At 39.3% G+C, this 25019-nt stretch overlaps 1 protein-coding gene across 1 annotated transcript in view; it reads left to right on the top strand.

Moving 5' to 3' along the window:
* Positions 1-1121: 1121 nt before the first annotated feature.
* LOC149288807 (mastermind-like protein 2) overlaps positions 1122-25019 on the top strand; it is a 74070-nt gene continuing 50172 nt past the window's right edge. Inside the window, exon 1 of the mRNA XM_089491157.1 lies at positions 1122-1535. Coding sequence (XP_089347283.1) covers positions 1122-1535 — 414 coding nt within the window. The remainder of the gene's footprint in view (positions 1536-25019) is intronic.

Here is a 25019-nt window from a genome sequence, read left to right as displayed (position 1 = left end):
ACACACACACAATGCCTGCTTGTGTGCAGGGTACAGCTAGTATCAGCACAGCTTACAACAGTCAACACAAAGTCAGCAAAACAGCAACTAATTCTGTGCTTCATGTCTGGAACCTTTACATTCTGTGCCTCAGTAATGCAGGGCTGGCAACAACTTAACATGCTGTGGATGTGAAATGCTCATGTATCACAGAGGACACATCTAAAAGCTACTGGAAAGTTTCTTTGCTACTTTTTTTCTGCTGGAGAAGAGGTTTTTTCCCCCCATTTGGTGATACAGTCAGAAGAACTGCCATAAGGTAAGGGGAGGGGAGGGTTGCTTGGGAATTCTGAGTTATCTGAGTCTTTTAGAAATCTGCCTAATAATAATTATACTTCTTCAAGATGTTGATTTGCTGTTGTTATAATCATCATCATCATCATCATCATAGTCTATTGTTTGTATTACAAATTAACAAAAAGATCATGGATAACCCATTATATTAATAATAATAATAATTCTAGTAATAACAATACTCATGTAATTATTATTGTATTACTTCTACTAATAATAATTTTTAGATGCAAGTTGACAAGATGTTCTTGGAGGGCTAACCCAATGAATAATCACAATGCTAATAGAGCTAATAATACTAAAAGTAATGCCATATGAATTGTATTACTTCTACTAATAATCATTTTATTAGCAATATGTTTTTGCATGGTTAACCCAATGAATGAAATAATTTGTTACAAGTTAATTTATGGAGAGAAAAAAAAACATTATACTGGTACAAGTAGGACAAAAACAAAGTTTACCTTGTTTACAAAGTTGCAGTATGTTTGTTTAGTGTGAGGGAAGTAAACACATCATGTGTGTAGAGAAAGGGTTAATCCACAGACGGAGAATAGTAAATGTCTGTCTGTTTAGCCGTTTTAAGAGTTGTTGGAAGTTGTTGGAACGCTTTTTTGTTGTTTGATTTTTGTTTGAAGGAAAATTGTCTTTTTTTGTTATTTTGTTTTCTTTTTTTTTCCTTTTCTTTAGCAATCTTCTCATATTGCCTTCCTCTATGTGGCAGTGAAACTGATAATAACCAGAGCCAGCATCTATTGGAAAAGGTGCCGCCGTACAGCAAGGGAAACATGGGGGAGACAGCTCCCCTTCAACCTACGCCTGGGAGCCTTGGCATAGGCATGGGAGCAGGTGGGCTCCTCGGAGGAGGGGCAGTAGCACCACGTGTTCACAGCGCCATTGTCGAACGCTTACGAGCCCGGATAGCCGCATGTCGCGATCATCACCGAAATTGCCAGGGGCGGTACGAGCGGAGTAGAGCGGAGAGTTCGGATAAAGAGAGAGAAAGCACATTACAGCTTCTGACCCTTGTGCAACATGGCCAGGGCAGCAGGAAAAGTAACAAACACAGCAAGAGCACTCCTCTGCCCGACTACCATGCCCAGCAACAACACCAACACATTTTAACTAACGCCAGCAAGGAGCCCGGTGGGGAACAGCAAACAACTAACGGACTCGACCAGAGGAACTCAGCTCTCATTGCTGTAAGTACAACACATTTATTAATCAATACATGCGTATAATAATTATTTTTATATTTGGTTCAGATGAAGACAATATCCTGAAATATAAGGAAATGTTTTACTGATTTAACGAAAGCTAGATGACCCCTCGCTGTCAAAGTGTCTTCAATTTTATATGCAGCATTTATATTCCACTAAAAAATTAAAATGGGAAAATTGTGGTTAAATACCCTACCATTTTCAGTGGCTCTGAGTATTTATGGATGGCTGTGTTCTTATGTTCATGTGGCATGCGGCCGAGCATTTAAAGCTGCTGGTCACTGGAGCGGCAGATCGGGTGAACGTGTGACTTTTTGGCCCAGCACCCATTGCCCGGTGTGCCAGATGGCCAGTCCAGGCCTGTACAGAAGGAGGCGAGGGCCTAGCTGCTCTTGCAAGCTTTACAATTTTTCGTTAATGTCTGTTATCAATGTGTTTTTCGCTCCTTTTTTTGTGTATATTTGTACAGCGTTGCGGAATATGATGGCGCTATATAAAACAATAAATAATAATAATGATTCTATATATACTTTGTTTATTAAGTATTGCGCAGACCAGTATAGGGGAAAGTTTAATATACAAATTGTAGGGACCCGGATGGAGAAACAGAAAGTGTCTATCACCAAGTTACAGTGTGAATAGGATAATATACGTCCTATAATAACATGCAGTCTCAATACACGTTCATAATACAGCGTTAAGGTGGAGAAGGAAATATTGAAGTATATGGCATGAAAGCCATGAAGGTTGTTGGACGTTTTGATGAAAAATGGTTATTAAGGTACTGTTTATATTATTAAAAAAAAGGTGTTTTAGAGGGTATAAGATATCATTATATTTATACATACGGGTACAATGCCACCCGCTCTTTGATGACGTGTTCGTTAGTAGGACTGTACAAAGAACAAGGGTTCATCTAGTCATCATTTTTAATTAAAGCAGCAAAAAAGGGTTAATTACAATAAATGGACATAAAGATGTGAGATTCATTAACCACAGACGTTGTGCTATCAGGTTTAACAGATGCCTTTAAATATGGGATGGATGACTTTTCAGCAAAGAAGGCTATACAGGGATATAATTGTTTCGAAGGACTCGATGGGTTATAGTTTGTTGTTGATCAAATGCCGTTTTGGAGCCAAGAATTATTTTTTCCCTTTTTTTGAGGCACAGTTGGAAATTGCTTCAATGGAGGGGGGGGTTCTTCTTCTGGATCAACAGGGAGATTTAACTTGATGGACTTTTTTCAACCTAAATGACTATGTTAATGTGTTACTATGCACTGAAGCCCCCTTCCATGGTCTGGTTTTCGAACCACTTTTGTATGCAGTTGGTATCATTAGTCCCCTGGGGCTCCCATGTAAGCCAATGCTGTAGCCGGCTGGATGGAGTATACTATGTATGCTTAGTGGCCAAATACATCTTCTGCAAGCCAAGGAGCTGGAGGCAGGGAACTAGGCAAATGCACTGGGGAGAAATGATAATGTAAGGTGGACACTCAGCTATCGTACCCATGAAAGTGCATATAATGGCCAGACCTATAAGTCAGTTAACTTATAGGGTATCTATCTAATACATTTCCAATACTGTGTAATGACCTAACCCTTACATTTTAATAAATTAAAGGAAAAGTTTGGTTTTATTAACAATTTTTGCTGGGAAAACTTAATTGTCATGTGACACAAAACAGGTCAGATAGGTTGTTACCATAGAAACTGAAAAGACAGCTTCAAATCCGTTGTGCTGTTTTTATGTGATAAACATTCAGAGAAAAGAATGAAACGACAGCTCTGCTGAACTTTATATTCTTGAATAAGTGGAACAGAACCTTTAACCGCTATAGAAAGACGTCTTAACAGGTCTCTGTTCTATTATATGCTTTAATGGAATAAAATGTGTCTCTTAATCTTATAATCATTGGTTTTGTCTGATCCACCTTGAGTCATCGTTCCGAGCTTATGATTCGTACAGGGTTGTCTCTGATGTAAGACGTCTGAATCGTGCCGCGTGATGTAGTGATGACTGATTTTAGGCATGGACCTTCCGGTGAGCTCACAAAGTAATAGACTGTCAGGAAAATGGAACACTTTATGCACTTTCCTTCGAACCCATGAATAGTGTAAATGAGATCGGTCCATTGCGTTACCGTCACTGTTGCAAAAAGAAGTGGTTTCCATTACAAGAAAACAAAGTGTCAACATGCTTAGCATCTTAGAAGTTACTATTTGGCTACAAATGTAGAGGACATGTGATATTTTATATTATTAATAATGGCCTTGTAGCTTTATAGGGAGTTGGGCTGTGGAGGAGAAGGTTTAGTCGCAGGGGTGTCCAAGTTTTTTCTGCAGTGGGCCACTTCATCAGAATTGTATACGTGCAAGGGCCGCACTCATTTTTCACTGTGAGAAAATATAGCCTTTAATAAAATATGCAGATTAAAATAAAGTAAACGACACAAAACCTGGGTGGCTGGGCATGATAGGCGTGTGATTGCTGTCAACAATCATATATAAATTAATGGTTATTGTATTTTTTTTGTCCAATATTAGTGTGTTAACCACACTTTTGTTAAAAGTAACACCACAATTGGACAAAAGAAAAATCAACAATATGACTTGGCATGATAGGAGTGTGATTGCTAACAGCAAACACACTCTTTTTTCTACCAGGCAACCAGTAAATGCTGGAACCTAGGCATGATGGGACTGTGACTGCTGTTAGCAGATTGCTGTTAGCAGTTAGCAATCACACTCCTATCATCCCAAGTCAGCCAGTACATGCTGGTACAGGGTGGCTGTAAGTGATGTGCAGACCCCATACTGCTGGCAGCATCAATACACAAGGGGGCAGCTAGCCAGGTTTCAGCATGTACTGGCTGACTTGGCATGATAGGAGTGTGATTGCTAACAGCAATCACAGTCCCATCATGCCTAGATTCCAGCACTTACACATCCATGCTCTCACACACACACACACACAAATTCATTCATTCACAGATTCGTTCCCTCAATCAGGCATACTCATTCAAACACTCTCCCCCACCCCCTTACCTGCACTCGATGCCGCTCACAGACTTCAGCAGGGGGCGCGGCCTCCCGCTTCCTCTGTGCAGGACAATAAGACCTCCCACAAGTAAGCAGCAGGGCTCTTGTGATCTTGGCTGCCGATCTCACGCGGGCCACACCTCAAGGTCCCGCGGGCCGCATGTTGGACGCCCCTGGTTGCATGTGCATCCTTCACAAACCTCTTCTAACATGTTATTAGCCTTCTAGTAATAGTATCCAAAAACTCTACATAATATAAAAACATATAAATAATAATAATAATAATAGTTATATATATATATACATTATATGTATATATTAAATATTATATTCAATATTATATATTACTATATATATATTACTATATTATATATAATATATATATATATATATATATATTCATAATATATTATTATTTATTGTTTATTATTTATATACTGCCATTATATATGCATATATGTTTATATAAGCTTTTTCTGCACTGTTGGTGCCGACTTTCCATTATTTACTAGATGGATATGAGCCGTCTTTCTTCAATAATGCCATATTTTGTTATGGAGGAGGCAGAAATAATTAGATATTTGGGAAATCCCTGGTCTGTAAAAACAAAATTTCAGCATTTAACAATATGGCGCTTATGTTTCGAGTTCAGTGGCTGCAAACTGCGAGAGAGAGGAATATAAATCCCGGAGTGAGCACAAAAGTGAATAGTTTATTGACATCATGTAAATTTGCTCTTAATTGCTTTGCTGGATCGAGAAGCCTGGAAAACATTTGATTTCAAGCCCTTCCAAAACGGGTGCTTATAAAACCTCAAACATTTTATTGTATAGCCGGATTTGTCTGCCTCTCAGTTGTGCCAGTGTTGAAGGCAAAAGCTGTATTTCACGCTTGCTTTTTTTTTGGGGGGGGGGGGAGTATTATATTGAAAAAATACTATAGACCAGCTCTAATATAGATGTTTCATTGTACAACATGTTTAGTAATTAAGTGCCAGAGAGACTGTATCCTTCAGATAGATACCGGGGACCTTTTAGCGTATGGTACATGGTTACTCCAGTGTTCAGAGTCCATGTCCTCTGTCATGCTTATAGAAAGTGCACATTGTTGGGTTGTTTTAAAATCACTGATGCCCTACGTTGTGCATTTTTTAAACTGTGAAAGACGACATCTGGTAATAATGTGTTAAAGTGACCACATTTTCTGGCACCATCCCACTTCGCTGCCCCATTCTCTTGCTTTTGTGAAAAGAAGGGGGATCAAGAGCTGATTAGGTCAATCCTCTGATCACCCCTACAGCAGAGATCCCCATTGCAGCTCCCACATGGACACATCACGATGATCTGGAGATGACCTCCCCTTACCCCAAGCTCTTCAGGTGAGGTGCGTTGGTCACCACACTCATCCCGCACTCATTTATCTTCCTACCCATTTCTAGGTCCAACTACATACCTCCTTTTCACTATCCAAACCTCTTAACACAAGTCTTTTAATTGATTCAAGGGCAAAATGCTGCAAAGTGTGCCTTTCTCGAGCTTTCACGGTCAAGGCCTGCCATACAGGTCTTAACGTTCTTCATCCATTAGACTATCAAAGAGTTCTGTACTACTGTATATAACAGGGTACAGCCAGAACCTCAGCCCCCTCTTCTCTCTACACTATACACGATGTGAGCATCTCGGAAACAGCTCCACAATCTCAAAGTGTGTGGGAGTCTGTGGGAACTAATACTGGAGACTGGAAATGTTCTGGAGAGATGTCACCGCTCCATAAAATGTTTAAAATTATTGCTGCTTTTTTTTTCTAAAAGAGGCATAACTTCGCTGTTATTATTCGACAAGGAAGATAAACACTATGGCCTTGTTCTCATATTCATGTTTTTACAACTGTTTCGTACCAGTAATTGGCATGGACCTCTGATTCAGACTTCATTCTCTGAAGGCAAACACTGTATCCACTTTTTGGTGTTTCTTATACATATATACAAAAATGTCTCTCATTTTCAGGAATATTCTCTAAAGTGGCAGTGTACTTTAGAGAATATTCTTTAGACTCACATCATCACACAGTTTTAAACAGGCACTCAAATCTGAGTGGTCCCTTTACATTTTTGTGATGTCCTTTTTTGCAAAGGCATGGGGGGGGTTCTACAGAATGCTCCTATATCCATGTTCCCCTTTCCCCTGCCCCCTCAGCTATTGTCAGTGCAGGAGATATACACACCACCAGTCTATACAGACCCCCATGCACATGCGCTGCAAGCCCTGCCATTGATTTCAATGGAATAACTTTCCTGCCACTGATTGGCAGCGAATTTTGGACCACGGAGGATGATGGCAGCTTCTGCAGCAGGGGTGCAACCTTTGGTATAAGTGCTTTTTTTCATTTTGGAAGCATTTATAAGAATATAAGAACTTTGGTCATAGATAGTTAATTACACAGTTACCTAGGGGATTTAGAACATGAATAATTTATTTAATATAAATATATATATATATGTGAATAAATATACCAAAACTAAAGAAGAGAAAAAGAGTTTTGAAAAGAGTTTCTCAAACTCATTTCTTTTATTTTGGTATCGAGTTTAACGGGTGATCCCAGCATTTATTGATTTATTTGTTATTCAGCACTTCTTCTTTTGGATATACATAAATATAATTGTGACTTTTAGAGCTGTAGAACACTGTGACAACATTCTACGCTTCTTAAAAAAAGGTCCACCCAAGGAAAAAAGAGGGATGGGAGGATTTATGTCCCAACCAACACCCCCCCTGCATCATACATCATATTTTACACACATGTGTATTACATCTCATAGTATATATTGTACCAGACTCTGCTGACAGCCAAAGCCAGGTGATACCGACGTTGCCGCGTTATATAAAGTAGAGAAACAATGTATAATGCCAATTTCCTGATGGTAGGTAAAAGCGGTGCACTATAGAGAAAAGCTGTTCTATTACAAAATCTGGGAGGAACGCGGCGCCTAATGAAGAACAATGTAACCCATTCTTTTATTTGACTCTGAGGTTTATGTATTTTTATATTAGTTCCCAAAAATATAAATCATATATTGCGTGTCTGCCTCTAATCAGATAGCGCACAATTACCTATAACAATGTAGCATAACCAAAGTTCAGATTTCAAGGCTTCACACCCTTTTCCCTTTAGGCTTGACACAAAGCTCCGAGGGAAGTTTTCCTAAATTGCACGGAGGGTAAACCCCAAAGTGGGGTGAGAGAAGAAAAAAAACGTTGACCAGGCATTTTTGAGAATGATTTTGAATCAATCGGCAGCGGTCACGTTGAGAAGCAAACACAAAAGCATTTCAAAAGCTACTTTACTTTTAAAAAGTGCTTTGGCTTCTTTCAAAGAAACTAGTTGTTTTTAGACATTACAGGCTGCTTTCTCGGAACTACTGTTGCTGTTTCGCTGCAGACAGCTATCCGTCACCGACAGTCATTCAGTGATCGCCCGTTTAGCTGGCCCATTGAGTAGTTATTTTTAGCCTTTAAAATGTAATAATACTGAGTAATCTATATAAAACTACTTTGAGTGCTTTTGTAATAAAGCGCATGAAAAGATAATCCACTCTCTGCAGACCAGGAGGCTGTCAGTCGTAATATTTTGGATGCTCAATCACTACACTGAGCTCATTTTTAATGGCTTAAAAAATTCTTTCAAAATGTCCAGTTTGGCTTGGACTAGGTAAGTACAACTTCAGATGAAACACACATTTTGTTGATGATCTGAGGTTGTATTGACCTAAGTTTTTGACCTACTAAGGAACAGATGACTGTTATTACACCCTGATATTTAAAACCCACTACTGTATGTTAGTAAGAGTGAGCATGTTAGCATGAGTTTGTATGTGCGAGTATAAATATGTGTGCTCTTGTGTATGTTACCTGGGGGGGCTGATGGGGCCACTTGGTTTTACCTGCCAAGGCCAGAGGGTACTAGTTCTCCCCTAGTGTAGTCCATCCTTCCATTTTATTAGCCAGAGTGTCAATCTAGATGAGAAGGCCACAAGTAGAATAAGCAGCCAGGGTGTTTGTCTACTAGAATGATAAGATAACTAAAGCTAGAAATGACTAATGTGCAGCTGTCCGAAAACATCATATTAAGCAAGAAAACGGCACAATATTTTAGATGTTTTATGTATTTGTTTATGTGTTGTGTTAATTGTGATTTTGTAGAGGTTTGGAGTCTCTGTAATGGGCAGATTTGTATGAATTAGGAAGTTGCTGTAGAAACTTCACCCTTTTACAACTGAGCCCAGGACGTGATCAAACATGATTTAAATCGGACAGATTGTGGCTACGTTACCCTTCATCACTTGCTTAGAAACTGGAATTTGCATTCATTAATGTTGCATGCAAATAAGCAAAATCCACACTTGGAAACTTTCCTAGCTCATTGTTGACTCAGTTACTTGGGTGGCATAAGTCATTCCCAAAATACCGTATTTGCTCGATTATAAGACAAGGTTTTTTTCAGAGCAAATGCTCTGAAAAATACCCCTCGTCTTATAATTGAGGTCGTCTTCTAATCAGACCTCAAAAAATGTCCGCTGGGGCCTGCTTACTGGTGCTTTGGTCGGGAGCAGCAGGAGAACAGGAAGCTAGCAGAGTGTCACAGCCGGGCCCCTGCAGAGGTCTTCGAGTGAGAGATCTGCAGTTCAGGTAAGGGGGTGGGGGAGGGTTTTTGAGCAAGTATGTGTGATTAATGGAATGAATGAGTATTTAAATGTTTGTGAATGAGTGTGTGTGTGATAGCATGGATGTGTAAGGGGGGGGTGGTGGTAGCATGGCATAGGGAGGCTGTTCTCACACTCCTATCATCCCCAGGTTCCAGCATGTACTTGCTGCCTTGGCTTGATAGGAGTGTGATTGCTGTTAGCAGTTTTATATATATATACCTCCAGAAATGCCTTTTAACCCCCTATATGCCACTCTGCCCCATGATATGCCTTTTAACCCCCTGTATGCCACTCTGGCATATAGGGGGTTAAAAGGCATATCATGGGGCAGAGTGGCATATAGGAGGGTATAAGACATTTCTGGAGGCAGAGTGGCAAAAAGAGGGTTAAAAGGCACATCATGGGGCAGAGTGGCAAATAGGGGGTATAAGGCATTTCTGGGGGAAGAGTGGCAACCCTGGGGCAGATGTGCATAACTGGGGGGGCAGGTTGGCAAATAAAAGGAAATAAAAAATATATATATTTTTCTCAATCATAGCTTTTATTAAATATGAAAATTTTTTTACATGAATTAATATTTACTAGTAAAACTTTTTTTCTTATAGGGTAGTCTTATATTCAGGCTTTTCGTTTTTTTTCCTAAACTAATATTTAGATTTTGGGGCGTCGTCTTATAATCAGGGTCGTCTTATAATCGAGCAAATACGCTAATACCTGAATATACTTAAATGTACATCTTTTTAATTTCTAAACAAATTTTAATCATATCCGCCAATCAATTACAGTTTCCAGATTTTATAAAATGTTCACATTATACATGGCTTTAGGCTTTAGACTGTTTAGCTAAAACACATAAAGATAAAGTCTCCTCCAAACTGAATTTAAATATATATTTGAAAAAAACTTGTGTTGCATAGTACATATTTTTGGCTCAGGGGTTGTCAAGGTATACGGACACCAGTGGCCCGCCACCACAATTTGTGGTGTCCGCCAACCTGCTGACTTTCTCCAGAGGCGGACTGCACTGCCCAGTCCTGAAGGAGCAGGGCCAGCTGGGGACATCATGGATGGCCCAAAAATAAAGGGAGCTCAACACTTAAGGAGCAATCACCACGAGGGAGCAGTAAACAGAGGTCTGTAGGATAAAAGAAAGAGATAATGAGAATGGGGAGAGATAGAGAGAAAAAAGAGAAGTAGGGAGGAAAAGGGAAACCTACGGAGAAACAGAGAAGCGGAAAAGAGAAAGGGGATAGGTGAAAAGAAAGAAGAGGGCAGGTAGGGAGAAAATAATGAGGTAAAGAGAAAGGGGAAGAAAGGTAAAGAGAAGGAAGAGATAATGAGAAAGGGAGGCCAAAGAAAAGAGATAAAAAATAAATTATATGAAAGTGCTGGGGTGGGAGTGAAGAGATAATTAGAAAGGGGAGAGAGGGAGTGTGTTTGTGTTTTGAAAGGTAGGGCAAATATGTCAGTGGGTGCAAGGGAAAGTGTAAGCCAGGTTGTTTAAGTGTAAAGGTAAGCGTGAACGTGTGTGGGCAGGCATTTGTGAGGACAGTGTATATGTGTATATTTTAACATCCATCATTATATTTGTTTTGGGCCTAAAGGGTGTAGAATGTTTACTCTCTCTCTCTATGATATATATATATATATATATTCCGCCATGAACCTTGTCCACAGCCTGCATAGGGGGGTGGCTGGTACACTGCCCTTCACTCAGCCTGAATACACCAGCCCTGTCCCTTGTGTGATGTAATGCAGGCAAATTATTCCATAATGCATTGTTAGGCCCCTCAGCTCAGCCTGACCTCTCCCCTTTCCAGATCGCTTAGGAAGCAGCAGCAGCAGGAGTGCCCTAAGTGAGCCAGCCTGCAAAGATCCTTGCTATAGATATAGGTCAGGCTGTTGGAATTGTCACCGCAAAATCAGGACTGTTGGCAGCTACACAATGATTGTAAAACCCAAAAATTAGAAGAGTGCAGGATACAAGAGTAAATCCGCTCCTTTACCCTGGTATTGGAGAACAAAACCTTATGACCCTGGTTCAGACAAAAGTCGGTCACTTGTTAAAGCTTCCATAACAATAGAACCCACCACAAGTTTATCGTGTTCAGTATAAGCACTGTAGAGTTCATTAAAATCAGACGGTTGTTTTTTGGAACATCCGACACAAAAGGCGCAAGGATAGAAGTTGTTTTGTATGTCGTAATTATAAACAGATCATAAAAGGGAAGGTTACAAGCGGCAAACCGAAAACAGGAAAGTACCGTATTTGCTCGATTATAAGACGAGGTTTTTTCCAGAGCAAATGCTCTGAAAAATACCCCTCGTCTTATAATCAGGGTCGTCTTATAATCAGACCTCAAATAGGTCTGATTATGAGACTAAGATCCAGATCCCCCGCAGCGATGCAGAGGACCTGGATCCTCCTGTGTTAACCCCCCCCCCCCCCCCAACTTACCGGTGCTTCTGAGTCCCCGGTGCTTAGTCCGGGCTGCGTGTAGAGCTCTACACGATACAATCGCGTAGAGCTCTACACGCTTCCCGGACTAAGCACTGGGGACCCAGATGCAGGGGACCTGGATCCTCCTGTGTTAACCCCCGACCCAACTTACCGGTGCATCTGAGTCCCCGGTGCTTAGTCCGGGCTGCATGTAGAGCTCCACGCGATATAATCGCGTAGAGCTCTACACGATACAATCGCGTAGAGCTCTACACGCTGCCCGGACTAAGCACCGGGGACTCAGAAGCACCGGTAAGTTGGAGGGGGGGGGGCATAACACAGGAGGATGCAGGGGACCTGCATCCTCCTGTGTTATGCCCCCTCCAACTTACCGGTGCTTCTGAGTCCCCGGTGCTTAGTCCGGGCAGCGTGTAGAGCTCTACGCGATTATATCGCGTGGAGCTCTACATGCAGCCCGGACTAAGCACCGGGGACTCAGATGCAGGGGACCTGGATCCTCCTGTGTTATGCGCCCCCCCAACTCAGAAGCACCGGTAAGTTTGGAAGAGGGAGGGGGAGTGTTAAATGGGGGGTGTAAGGCATTTCTGGAGGCAGAGTGCTCTGTGAAATGCTTTTTAACCCCTTTAATGCCACTCTGCCTCCTGAAATGCCTTAAACCTCCCTATATGCCATAATATGCCTTTTAATCCTCTAAGTGCCAGAGTGGCATATAGGGTTAAAAGGCATATCATGGGGCACAGTGGCATATAGGGTTAAAAGGCATATTATGGGGCACTGTGGCATTTAGAGGGTTAAAAGGCATATCATGGGGCACAGTGGCATATAGGGGGTATAAGGCACTTCTGGGGCAGATGTGCATAACTAGGAGGCAGGTTGGAAAATAGAAGGAAATAAAACCAAAATATTTTTCTCAAGCATAGCTTTTATTAAAAAAAGTGTTTAAATGAATTAAAATTTACTGGTAAAACTTTTTTCCTATAGGGTCGTCTTATATTCAGGCTTTTTCTTTTTTTCCTAAATTAATATTAAGATTTGGGGGGTCGTCTTATAATCAGGGTCGTCTTATAATCGAGCAAATACGGTAATAGAAACCTAATCCTCATACGAATTATTTTGCTCCTTCTTTCTCACTCTTTTTTCACTACCTTGTGGTTATTGTTGCGATATAATTGTGTGGGGAAAAAGTATTTCCCAAATGGCATACTTAAGATTCTTTAAAACATGTTGCTACATCTGTATTCCATTTCATTGGCTGCTAGTTAACCCATTAAGTACCCTTAAGTAGCCTTGTTCTCTGATCTCTTCCCAACAGGAAGGATCTTTAGACATTTAATTCAGCTATTTATTATTAAGATTGGCTATGGCATAACAGGAAATCATTTAATTAGTCCTGTCACCATAACACAATATAGTTTAATTGCCCAGAACTTACAGAACTATTACTTAACGTATTTAAGTCATGTGATTTTTCACCGGAAGGCGAGGTTGTTAAGGATAAACTATCGGTTGTGCCATGGTGTTGTTAGACACGCCATTTGTGTCTCTCCATTTGGAGAATGAGTAAAGAAGAAGGCTAGCAACGTTCTGCCTGGAAATGGCAACCCCAGTACACAGCCAATAGGGGGTGATTTATAAAGATGTCACAAGCACAAAAAAACAAAGATACAAGTAGAAAAGGTATTTTAAAACGTAATGTCTCTTTAAAGAAAAAAACAACAATCATTTGAAAAAAATAATGTTAAAGGTACATTACAGCACTAATTTTATGTTAATTATTGGCATCCATGTTTGGCGGCCATTTTGCGCTGTAAGCTCCTCAGGGTAGGCTACCCAGACCTCTTTTGTAAAGGGTTGAGGCTAGCTGCACATACGGGTGGGGAAAGCCCCAAACACCGATCCCCTGACCCAAAGAAGTAGGGGTTTTACCAGGAGACTCTGGGTCAAACCCAGATAGTTCCCAGGCATGCAAATAGTGGAAGTCAATCATGTAACTTGGATATTACATTGGTGAAAGAATTTTATAGAAACCAGTAATTCTGTTTATACAAATCATTATACCACACCTGCACTTTGTATTATTTTCATTATTATTATTATTATTATTATTATTACTATTATTATCATATTATATATATTATTATTATTTATTTATTTTTTTGGATAAACTTTTGGATAATGTTCAGTTTTATAGCGTTTTAACTGTAGTGGTATTTTTTTACCGATTTAATCAAAGCACTTGCAATGCGGCATTGTTTCCTCTCTCTCTTTCTCAGAAGATATAAAACTGGCTGCAATAATATCTATAGCTATCCAGACAAGCCAAACTCAGAGGGACAATTCTTAGCTGTACTGATGAATACTGGGTTGTCATGGAAAAGGAAGAGTTTGCATGGGAGTTTGTGTTTAAATGGGCATCGGTCCAAGCAACAGAGCTGAGCAACAAAGCAAGATACACAGGACTGTGTGTACTTAAACTCGGCATTAGAAATACATCCTTACTAGCGAACTAGGAACACAGAGACGATAAGAATCTTTCTTATATATAAAAGTTTGGGTTAAATTATCCTTTGTATGCCGAGCAGTATAAAGGCTTTATAGGGCGTTATATCATGTCTAGCTCCAATATTTCCCTGTAAAAATTAAGAAAAAAAAAAACATTCTTAAGCTCTCCTCCAGCTAGCTCAGGGGTGGAGAACAACAGGCCACGAGGGCCACAAGCTTTTTACTTAATCAGTTTTAGATATTTTGATTGGGATACCAGGGCTATTGCTGGGATATCCAGAAAATGTGGCCTGGTTATGGCCCTCGAGTCTTGAGGTAACTTATCTTTCTCGGCATGGGACAGGTGCCTTTTTCATGGAGAATGAATCATGTTGTCTCCACCAACAAAGATGGCCATGGCTGGATCCTGACAGATATAAGAATCACCACAAACACCCCCCACCACCACCACCACCACCATACGGGCATAATGGAGACGCCTGAGATATTTTTTGTTTTGATGTGCCCTCACATTTGAGTAAAGAAGAAACGTTACTCTTTCCAAGAAAGCTGAGCTGCCGACTTGGTATTTACACATGTGCCAAAAAATTACAATGAACAGAAGAATAGGTACAATAATAGCGATAGACTATAACGTTTGGTCACCAACAGTAAATTAACCGTTGACTTGTATTTAATCGGTTCACAATTATATTGTTAACATTTGACCCCTGATGCTAATTTTATGTTCTTTTGTGATTTTTTTTTTACCATTATCATATCCATTCAATCCAGAGCGTTGCGTCAGTGCTATAGTTTCCTCTGAATACAATAGAATTTCAAGTTTCCATGTGAAAATGGTTATTTATATTAATTATGTCATATATGATGTATGTTACTTTTTTAACCTTCCTGTTTGGTTTTCTGATGAACACTTTGCACCTGAGAGCTTGCAAAACACATTCATCCTATATGGAGGCCATCTGCGAGTTAAAATTTGAAGCGAAAAGAACAATATGAAAAATAAAACTATTAAAAACCCATACAGAAAGAGAAATGACGTCTCTTCATGAAACAGTAACATATCAATGAGGGACATTGACTGTACAACTGGGTTTAGTTCATGAGAAAGAGTGATTTTTGAATGGACATTAGGCACAGATATCTTGGACGTCTTCCATAAATGACATATGTCTTTTCCTGTGATTTTATGGAAATTGAACGTTTTTCACTTAAGTTGCTTGTCTGGTATCTTAATCTATACAATTCCTTATGGGTCAATGGGTCATTTCCTTTTCAGCTGAATGACAAGGATATTCTTCTCCATCTGGGATCTACCTAACGTGGACTCGTTTCTCTTAACTTCTAAAGTTAAATATTAGGTAGCGATAGGATTGGAATTGTCATGATACGGAAAAATGTATTATTTTTTTTAAAGAGATACTATCACGAGAAACAAAATAGACGTGCATTTAATTCCTATGTATCTTACAAGGATATCGGTAAAATGTATTTTTTTGTTAATCTTGTCATTATTATACTAGTGTATTTCTAGTTCAAAGCAAGAGAAGTCTTAAAAAAAGGTCATAATCTCAAACTAGAGGCTCAGAGGTAAGGGCGTTTTACTAAGAGGTTGGTAGCAAAGTGGAATAGCTTCTCACCAGAAATGGTAGAGTTTAGGGATAGGTGTATGGCTAAGGTGAGACCAAAGACTGATTAAGATTTAAGTCTCTAAAGCAAAAAGGACCGGGCAGACTAGACGGGCCGAATGGTTCCTATCTGCTGTCAAATTCTATGTTTCTGTTCTTTCTAATGAATGCTTACAAAAAAACAGCCAGATCGTACTGTGTGGGTTTGTGTCTGTATTGGTTTTGGATCCTTTTATATAAACCATGGTAAACTCTGTAAAGGAAATGAGTACGAGTATCCAGGCATTGTATTAGCGGAATAAAATCACTGTTTTCACATACATATGGACTGCTATAATGCACTGATTTTTTTTTTAATATTGCGTGGCGTTTAACCCAATTTTTCTGTTGATCCATGCATTTTCTTGTTTGTAGACACGATGTATAGATCACAGTTGGTGTTGGATGTATCTGTTCAACATTCTTTATGCAATAGATTTACCTTTACTTTGTTTGAGGGACTTCCCTGCTTCCTCATATACTATATTAATTAATACAAATAAAAAAACACCCATAACCAACTATCTACTTCTTTATGTTATACTTCTACATGGCATGTCATGTTTTCTGGAAACCCTTAAACATGGCCATTATTACGAATTTTGGCAGTCACTCCAAAGACCAATTTTACTTTGGAAAGGAGGTCCGGTGGAATTTGCATTGAGTAGAACATTGATGTCATTCCTAGTTTGAAGCATGGTCTTCTGTGATTTTTGGCCAACTAAACTATGAATCTGTCATACAGCTCCTGATCACATCCAGTCTGCTATATGTAACCTCTCGGTCACAGGAGACTTGATCACATCCATTGTGTTAAATGTATTTCTATCCATCACATATTGTGAAACGCTTGGCATAAGTATTATGAGCAATTGGAACTGGTGCGAGCGCTTAAGAAGAAAGTAATAACAAGATAAATAATCACAAGTATACTATTTATTCATAAAAAAAAGTCAGTCGATTTTTTTTATAAGCACATAAGAAAACACCTAATTTTATTATTTCTAATGTGCTTATTGTAAAAAACAAAGTCTATTGTGCTAATATGTTTCAAGATCTCATTGTTATTTAATAAATTGCATACCCGTCATTATTTACCCTACTATGACTTTCTTCTTAAGCGCTTGCACCAGTTCCAATTATCCATAGTTTTTTGGGGCTTTTCTTCGAGTGTATGGGAACACACTCTCCGGTGTTTGCTTAGTTGCGCCTCTTTCTTGCAATCACCTTCTTTCTTTCCTCCCCTTATTCCGGGCGCAAGGTACCCGACTAATACCACTTCCCCCCCAAAGATACGTTGCCTATACCATAAGCTACTAGCATATCTAGGAAGCCATCCATTCAGAGCTCTCATTCTGGCTTTGTGAGGAGGAAGGGCAGGGCATACTATGTGTAGAGGTCTTAAATTAGAGGGAGTAGGATGGGGAAATGGGAGGAAAAGAAGGTAGGAAGAGAGCGTGGCCACACATTGCTCCCTTACCCCGAGAAAGAGGAAGATGACCTGGAGACCCAGGGAGCACTGCTTCACCCAGAGACTCCAGCTCAAACCCTGAGTGTTACTAGGTATGGCTACTAGCTCGTTAGAGGTTTGGTTGGTTGAGAGCAACCTGGGCCTTTTTCAGCACAGGTCTGTATCACGTTTGCCTTCTACCTCATGGATACGGGTGAAGCATCAACATGTGATGCATCCTGTCTCTCTGCATTGTACATACTACATACTGGAAGAGATCGCGCCTTTAGTACAGGTATAAATCGGTATAAATAACAATACACACACAGCTCTTAGTCTGAATCGTCTTATATACAGGGTAAACATTAACTATAGGAATGTTGTGCACCTTTAAGAAAAAAAGACATCTGAAATCAGTAAACGTGATTATATCAAGACTATAAAACTCAACAGTTCACATAATAAAAAATCACCCTATGACATATGCTTAGCGTTAACAACCTCTCTAAGGACAAAAGAGGCCCAAAGGTGACCTGAGAACAGATGTATATTTCTGCAGCACAGCTTAAGGTTCTGCCTTCCCAAAGTTAATTCATAATTCTTGTAGTTTGTAGGAAAAAGAAGAAGAAATAAAAGCTTTTCAGTATTTCAAAATATATTTATTTTTGTTAACAAGTGCGGACATTGAGAGTATCAGCTGTAGAATGCCCCAAACAAATTGCAAAAGGTATAGAACATTCCCACTGTAATAAATATCAATATACAATTTAAAGGGGAAGTGCAGTGTAAACTATGTTTTTCTCCTTGAGCATAATATACAGTGCTGTAAAGAGTCGCGAAGGTTAGCATTGACAAAAAGAACCCCTGGTTTTACTTATTTTGTTCCAATCTTTATCTGGTCTCCGACCTGGAGACTGCCATTTTGTCCAATATATGATATTTTGGCTCACATTCCCGGCCCAAACACCGCACTGAGCAAATCCTTGATGGCAATGCTAATGAAGTCTGCTCCATAGACATTTATTAGTCAGAGAGTCACTGTGTCTGTCTGGTAGATTGGGCTCAATCTTTTTTAAATCTTTTTTAATCAAATACTATTATTAGTAATAAAATACAATGTAGCCCTTCCCTTTTAACGTTGGTTAAAGGAATGGGGATCTTTATGCTGGTATTGACTATTTTCAAAATATATTGTGGCTTTTACAGAGAGTTTCCCGTAAAAATTCGGACAATTGGTCGCCCTGTGCTTCTGGAAAAATTGTGGACAGTACAAAACAACACCGTTTAATGGTTCATTCATTTACACTTACCATGTTGAGTAAGCCTCTAGTAATCATGAGCCTGTCATGGATATTGAAACTTCAGTATTATATGTAAACTTGCAAATCAGCCCTATTTCTAAAATTTCCAAATGTTTTTTGATTGAACACAGAATCCAAAGGGTGAAAAGAACTAAGTTCCAGAGATTGTGGGAGGTAAAGTGACTTGCTGACTTTTAGCTCTCTAAACATTATTTGTATTTAGATGTTTTTTTGCTGAATGTGTTCACTTGAATAGTTATAACCTCAAAACTACTTTTTTTTTATTTTAAATGCTACGGTACCAACAGGATTAGCGCCTACATTGCTGGGATGTGTAATAAAAGTATCATGTTGACATTAAGCAGTTGCTGCAAATGTATAAGTGGCTGTTAATGGGCTTGGGAGAGAACAGACATGAGAACAGGAAATCTGGAGGCTTACTCAGGACATGATACTCCTACATAGTGATTTTATACAATATATAACTTTTATGTTGTTTTTTTGTAAAAAAAAACAAAACATTTATTTCATATTTGCTTTTTTGGGTGGTCGCAGAACACAAATTCTGCCAAACATCTTTTACTCTCTTTAGATTGGAGGAAAGGGGGGAGAATGTGCCACCCTTACCAAAGTTCACCGGGAGGCCAGAATAGCGAAGAAAGGGGAGCATTTCTGCAGCTTTCTTTCTCCACGAAGCTATCTGCATTATTCTGGCCTCTCTGTGGACTTCCACAAAAGTGCGGAGCCACAGGGACAGCCACTTCCCCATTCTGCCCATCTGGGAAGGGTGTGCCCATAAGCGCTGCCATTTTGCAGAAGATCACCGGGACGCCATGTGCAGTTGTCCACGGAGAAGTAGACACAAAGAAGACAGGAGGACAAGAAGATGCAAGAGAAGAAGCAGAGCTGCATGGCAAGAAGACACGGAAGCAGCCGACTGAGAAGCTAGGAAGACATTCAGAGAGTCAATTAGAGTGTGAGAAAACAGCTCCTTGCATCTTTTTTTTTTTCGTTTGCTTCATTGGGATCCCTCCTTGTTTTCGGATATTTGTACAAATTGAAATTATCTTAAAATTTTAATTTGTACAAAACCGAATGCATGAGTTTGATATCTACTTCTTTCCTGAGCTCAATAGAGGAAGAAAGAGGGAAAGAAGCCTTTGGGCTTCTAAGAGGGACTGTTGCCCTCAAATGGCAGGTATGCACTAATGTGTTGAGAAAATAAAGGGAATAGATGAGAGCCAATGTTGGAACAATTTAAAACCAAATAATATCATTATTTCCCTGTATCCATACACTACAATATAGTTGCCTTCTTTGTGTCCAAGTTGCTGTCTGTTTTCTGACTTTTTTTATTCTTAAAAAATACTGTTTTTGTGTTTTTACCTATGAATACTGCCACGTGCTTCCTGAACACAGCGTTATATTATTCTGCTGTAAACTACTAGTTTAGATATGGAGGGGGGGCACATTCCATTCACACTCCGAATTTATTCTTCTTCCTTCCTATGGCTTATTTTAGAATCCAGTGTTTTTCTCACATTGAGCAACAGGCGATGTTATCTGCAGCAAGCAGGAATTTCTAGCAGTTCCTAATTATTAAGCATGTTTCCAAATACCAGTAAGGGTTTATCCTGGACAATGTTTACAATTGTGCTCCTTTTGGAAAGAATTTAATATTGTAGTTTCTAGATTCCTCCAATTACAAATACCAAAATTTTAATTCTAACCCCTTGAATAGTGAAGGGTTAAAATATACAAGTCCCAATGTTATTGACCTGCTACAACAATGAAACTAATATTTTTTTAATTATATGTATATGTAGAGAGGGATAGGTCAGTGATGTTTGGTGGAAGAGGCTGACTAGGTCTCCCTGAGGGCATCAAACTGATTGGGGAGATCATAGATCTTACCTGAAATTGGCCCAGTCTTACTGCGGAGGTCTATGCTGACCTTCACAGTAACTTTTCTGTTCAACTGAATGTAGAACACTGGGATATGATGTTGAATCTCAGGGTTCTACACAAAGAAAACTGGTGATCCCCGTGCTATGGAAGGTCCGGAGGGTGCCGTGGGTAGCAACTCCCATAAATACATCCTATATGTCCAGCTCCATCAGGGAAGGGGAGGGTGATTTCAGATTTGCTTAAAAAATGTAATTCTGATTGGCATTGTGATCAACCTGGGGAGTCCTGCCTTCTTTCGAACTGCTGTGTATATTCGACCAATGAAGTTATCTAAACTACACAGTCCATGTTTTTATGGTACCTTTACCTTTACTCTTCTTTACTGACCATCCTCTTGCTATTCCCTACCATACCTTATAACAATGTATACAGTAAAGAAAGAGATTTTCTATTGTGCTTGAATTCCATACGTTTAACACACACTGGCTATATTTTTTTTCTCTCCGAGCACAGATTTCCTTTATACCCAGTTTTGCCTTGTGTAGCATAATTATTCAATTGATTCATGGCTTGTCTTGCCCCAAGTCATACTTCCTGAAAATATTACATATGTTGCTTCCTTTAGTATATTATTCAGAAATCTATGTCTATACAGCTAATCTCTTCCTCCTCAGAGATCAGTACCTGTAGTATTCATACCTCCAAACGCTTAAAAGGGATCTAGTTAGAACTCTGTCTGGAGCTATCTATAATAAAAAATACAGTGTTTCTTTGCATAATTTAACTTATAGACACATTTTCTGCTCTTTCTATACACATTATTGTGACTTTTAGGGCTGGAGAACCCCATGATAAACTCATACCCAGCAAACATTCTGAGCTCCTAGAAAATAAGGAAGAATTTGGAGCCCAAGAGACTATATCTCTCCTAATTAGGGACATAAAAAATATATAAAGACTGATACATTTCCTTTCTTGGCTTAAAAACTTGACTACAAGAAAAAAAACTGGCTGACTTTTTTCTGACCTTTTGGGTTGGGAGATATTTCATTCTCCCTTTTCCATTATTCCTTTTTTTCTGGCCCAGGTCACCACCTGGTAGACTCTGCCTTATCCCATTTTGGTAATTTGACCCCCGGTAATTAGATATATATCAAAAACTTCACCCTTTATCTTTGTCTCCATACAGATGTTTTTTCAGAAAGACACTGGTATATTATTATCCAAATCCAAGCATTTAGTTTACTACAAGGTTGGTTGATAAGCGGTAGAGGGTAATACAGGGAATATATGTATGGGATAGCCATATAGTCATCCTGAATCTAAGAGGAGGCCAACGAATGATTAAGGTCTGAGTCTTTACATCGGAAAAAACGGGCAAGCTAGATGGGATCGAAGGGTTCCTATGTGCCATCAAATTACCTGCATGTGTTCTATGTAATATATAATTTAAATAAGAGTGTAATTGTTAAAACTCAAAATTAAATTATATTTCTTATTATTATTATATTTCTTATTTATTAAGCATGCATTTGAAAATCATGTTAATAGTAAATTTGTTATATTTCTTAATAATGTTTGATCTCTTGAAGGAAAAATTAAAATTTTTTAAAGCAAAATGTTACTACGTTACCTACATTTATATCAAAAGCAGATTCTGTAGCCCTGTTACAATAGGGGGACAGTGAAAATTAACAATAACTTTAAGATTAATAACATATAATTTGATTATAGGATTAATACACGTTAAAACATACTGGGACAGGGCTCTGTTCTTGTGAGCTTACAATCTATTAGGAGGTCGAGGGGGAATACAAGAGTGACTAACAGTCTTGTCGCACAAAATTAATTTGTGTCAAGCTCCAGCGAGTCCTACACATTAAAGTGTGTAGTTAAAAATAGCCCTGGTAAGGTACAACCAAAACATTTAATTTGCATGAAAACATTAAAGTAAATACAAGTTATTTATTCTGTATAACCACGGGACACGTAGACCGAAGGATATTCATAGTGAATTCCTTGTTTTACCCCAATTAATAAATGTGCAGAGAAAGTGTGGCTTTCATTTAGTACCAGAGACTTCCAAAACGTCGCCTTTTCAAGTTTATTTTAGTAGAATCAGTAGTTTTTGCTTTAATGGAGAAATCCATTTTTTGTAAGGTAAATGCGTAGGAAATAGGGAAATATTCCATGCTATACTTGTGTTTTAATATAAGTTAATATATAGCTCTTCAAAGCAGATCGTCTACAGTTAGAAGCTGCACATTGATCTTTTTTTTTTCTTTATAATATTTTAAAGTTAAAGTTCCATGTTTGTATTTTGTGTGATGTTTATTCTCTTACTTACGTCTGGGTTTGTGCCCTTTCATAGATATATAAAAAATAATGTCGGCTCTTAAATATATCAGACTGACACCAATTCTACATAGACCTTTAACTCCTTGAGTACAGGGGGGGGGGCAGGGCACATTTTTATCTGCCAAGGTTACATTTAGGTGTAAACCCTTTACATATCTTGCACTGTAACAAGGGAAACCAATATATTGTTTTTTTCCAGGACAAGTTAAGCTATTCATAGATACTTAGTAAAGATGCAAGAAAAATGTTCCCATTGTTTCCAAACAAAATAGTAAAAGTAAAACAGAATACTTTTGTTTAAAACCCTATCCCCTAGTAAAGCCGACAGATTTGGTTGTTAATACATGCAGACTGCACACACATGACGGCCGCAGTACACAAAATAGCACAGGGTAGGCACACAGTGTATAGGATCGAGTAAAATTCCATAAGCGTGTAAAATACACAAATTATAGAAAATACATATGCCGGCAAGTATGCCAACCTTTTCCACCTTTGTGCACCCACTTTTGAGGACTACAACTCCCTTCATCAGTATTCCTAAAAGAGTGCTTAGAGTTGGCCAACTAATAGACATCAGTTTTTGCTTTTATTTCAATTATTATTTTTTATATTTATCGTTTTATTTGAGAGAATGGGTTTTAGAGGTGGGAGGGTACCTGTGACCTCATGATCCCTGAGGTCATCAAAAGGTCATGTTAATCATGTGGGTTTCCAATCGATGGCTCATCGGTAGGGAGCAGGGACGTCTTCTTATAAATTATTTAAAAAATATATATTTGAAAACCTTGAATAAGCAGAGTTAGTATAAAAGCCCACTCACAAACGTAAAGGTTGGCTTTGAGGCATTCTGTCTGAGGGCTATCTATGTCTGCCCTGTCTGAGGGCTATCTATGTCTGCCCTGTCTGAGGGCTATCCGGCCGAGGGCCCTGTCTGAGGGCTATCCGGCCGAGGGCCCTGTCTGAGGGCTATCCGGCCGAGGGCCCTGTCCGAGAGTTATCCGGCCTGTGCCTAGCACCTTTTTTATGTGGACTTTCCAGCTTCTGCCTGGTCCGTAAGCCCCCAGTCTGTTCTACCTGCCTGGCCTAGTTGCGGTCCTGCTGTGGTGCAACAGCTCATTCTCTGTACTAACCAGTCTTGTTTTGCACCTACCAGTCATGCTGGTACTCTCTGACCTATATATTTATCCCTGTTTGTTTCATGTAGCCTGTCTGTACCTAACAGTAATTTGTCATGCATTGTGGGGTACAGGCAAAGTCCATCATACCCCCTGCATCTAGGCTTTCCCCTTCTTGCCAGGGTTGTGACAAATCTAAAGGGGCTTCATATGTGGACTTAGGCATGACTTAATGGCAAGTCGGTAGGACCAAACCGTTCTCCCCCACCAGGAAATTAAATATACTAATTTAGTGGCCAGGTGATCAGCCTCCATGTAAAATCCCAGCTGTGGGTATATCTGGACTCAAAGTTTGTGTTAGTTATCCACTCATGTTTATCACATGAATGTAACTAAGCACTTTTAAGTTTGATTAAATATAATAATTACATTTTAATGAGATTTTTATATAGCTATTCATTGGGCATACTTGGGAACTTCCAAGAGTAGGCCAACCGGAGCATTCCCTCATCTGGAAAAATGGCTTCATTCAGGGGCAGGGCTGTCCACACATAGGGATACATCTAGCCCCATATAGCCCTTAGTGAGAGGAAACTGGATGGAGAGCAGGGAAAAATAGGCAGAGGGTGGGTAGCATGTGGACGGGGAGCGGGCATGGCTACACATCATCCCCCCATTTAGAGAAAGAAGAAACTGAGCCAAAGACCCAGGGAAGCAGGGCTTCACCTAGAGACTCCTGGTCAAACCGAAAGAGTTTCCAGATATGCTTATGGGCTGTGTGCTGTGATCTGAAACATCAGCAGATATACATAATTTCTTCCCCTGTCTTGTATTCCCGTTTTTAGGGCAAAAAAGTAAAAAGTGTTGTGATCAGTCGTAGCATATGTTTGGGAGACCAGCAGGAAGCGAGTGTAAAGTAAACAAAGGATTCTTGGTTAAATGCGCAAGCTTAGCT

Source organism: Sceloporus occidentalis, unplaced genomic scaffold (assembly GCF_023333645.1).
Source record: "Sceloporus occidentalis isolate IW3139 unplaced genomic scaffold, rSceOcc1.0.p SCAF_49, whole genome shotgun sequence".
Taxonomy (NCBI): Eukaryota; Metazoa; Chordata; class Lepidosauria; order Squamata; family Phrynosomatidae; genus Sceloporus; species Sceloporus occidentalis.
The sequence above is the reverse complement of the archived record's forward strand: the minus strand, read 5'-3'. Positions and strand labels throughout refer to the sequence as shown.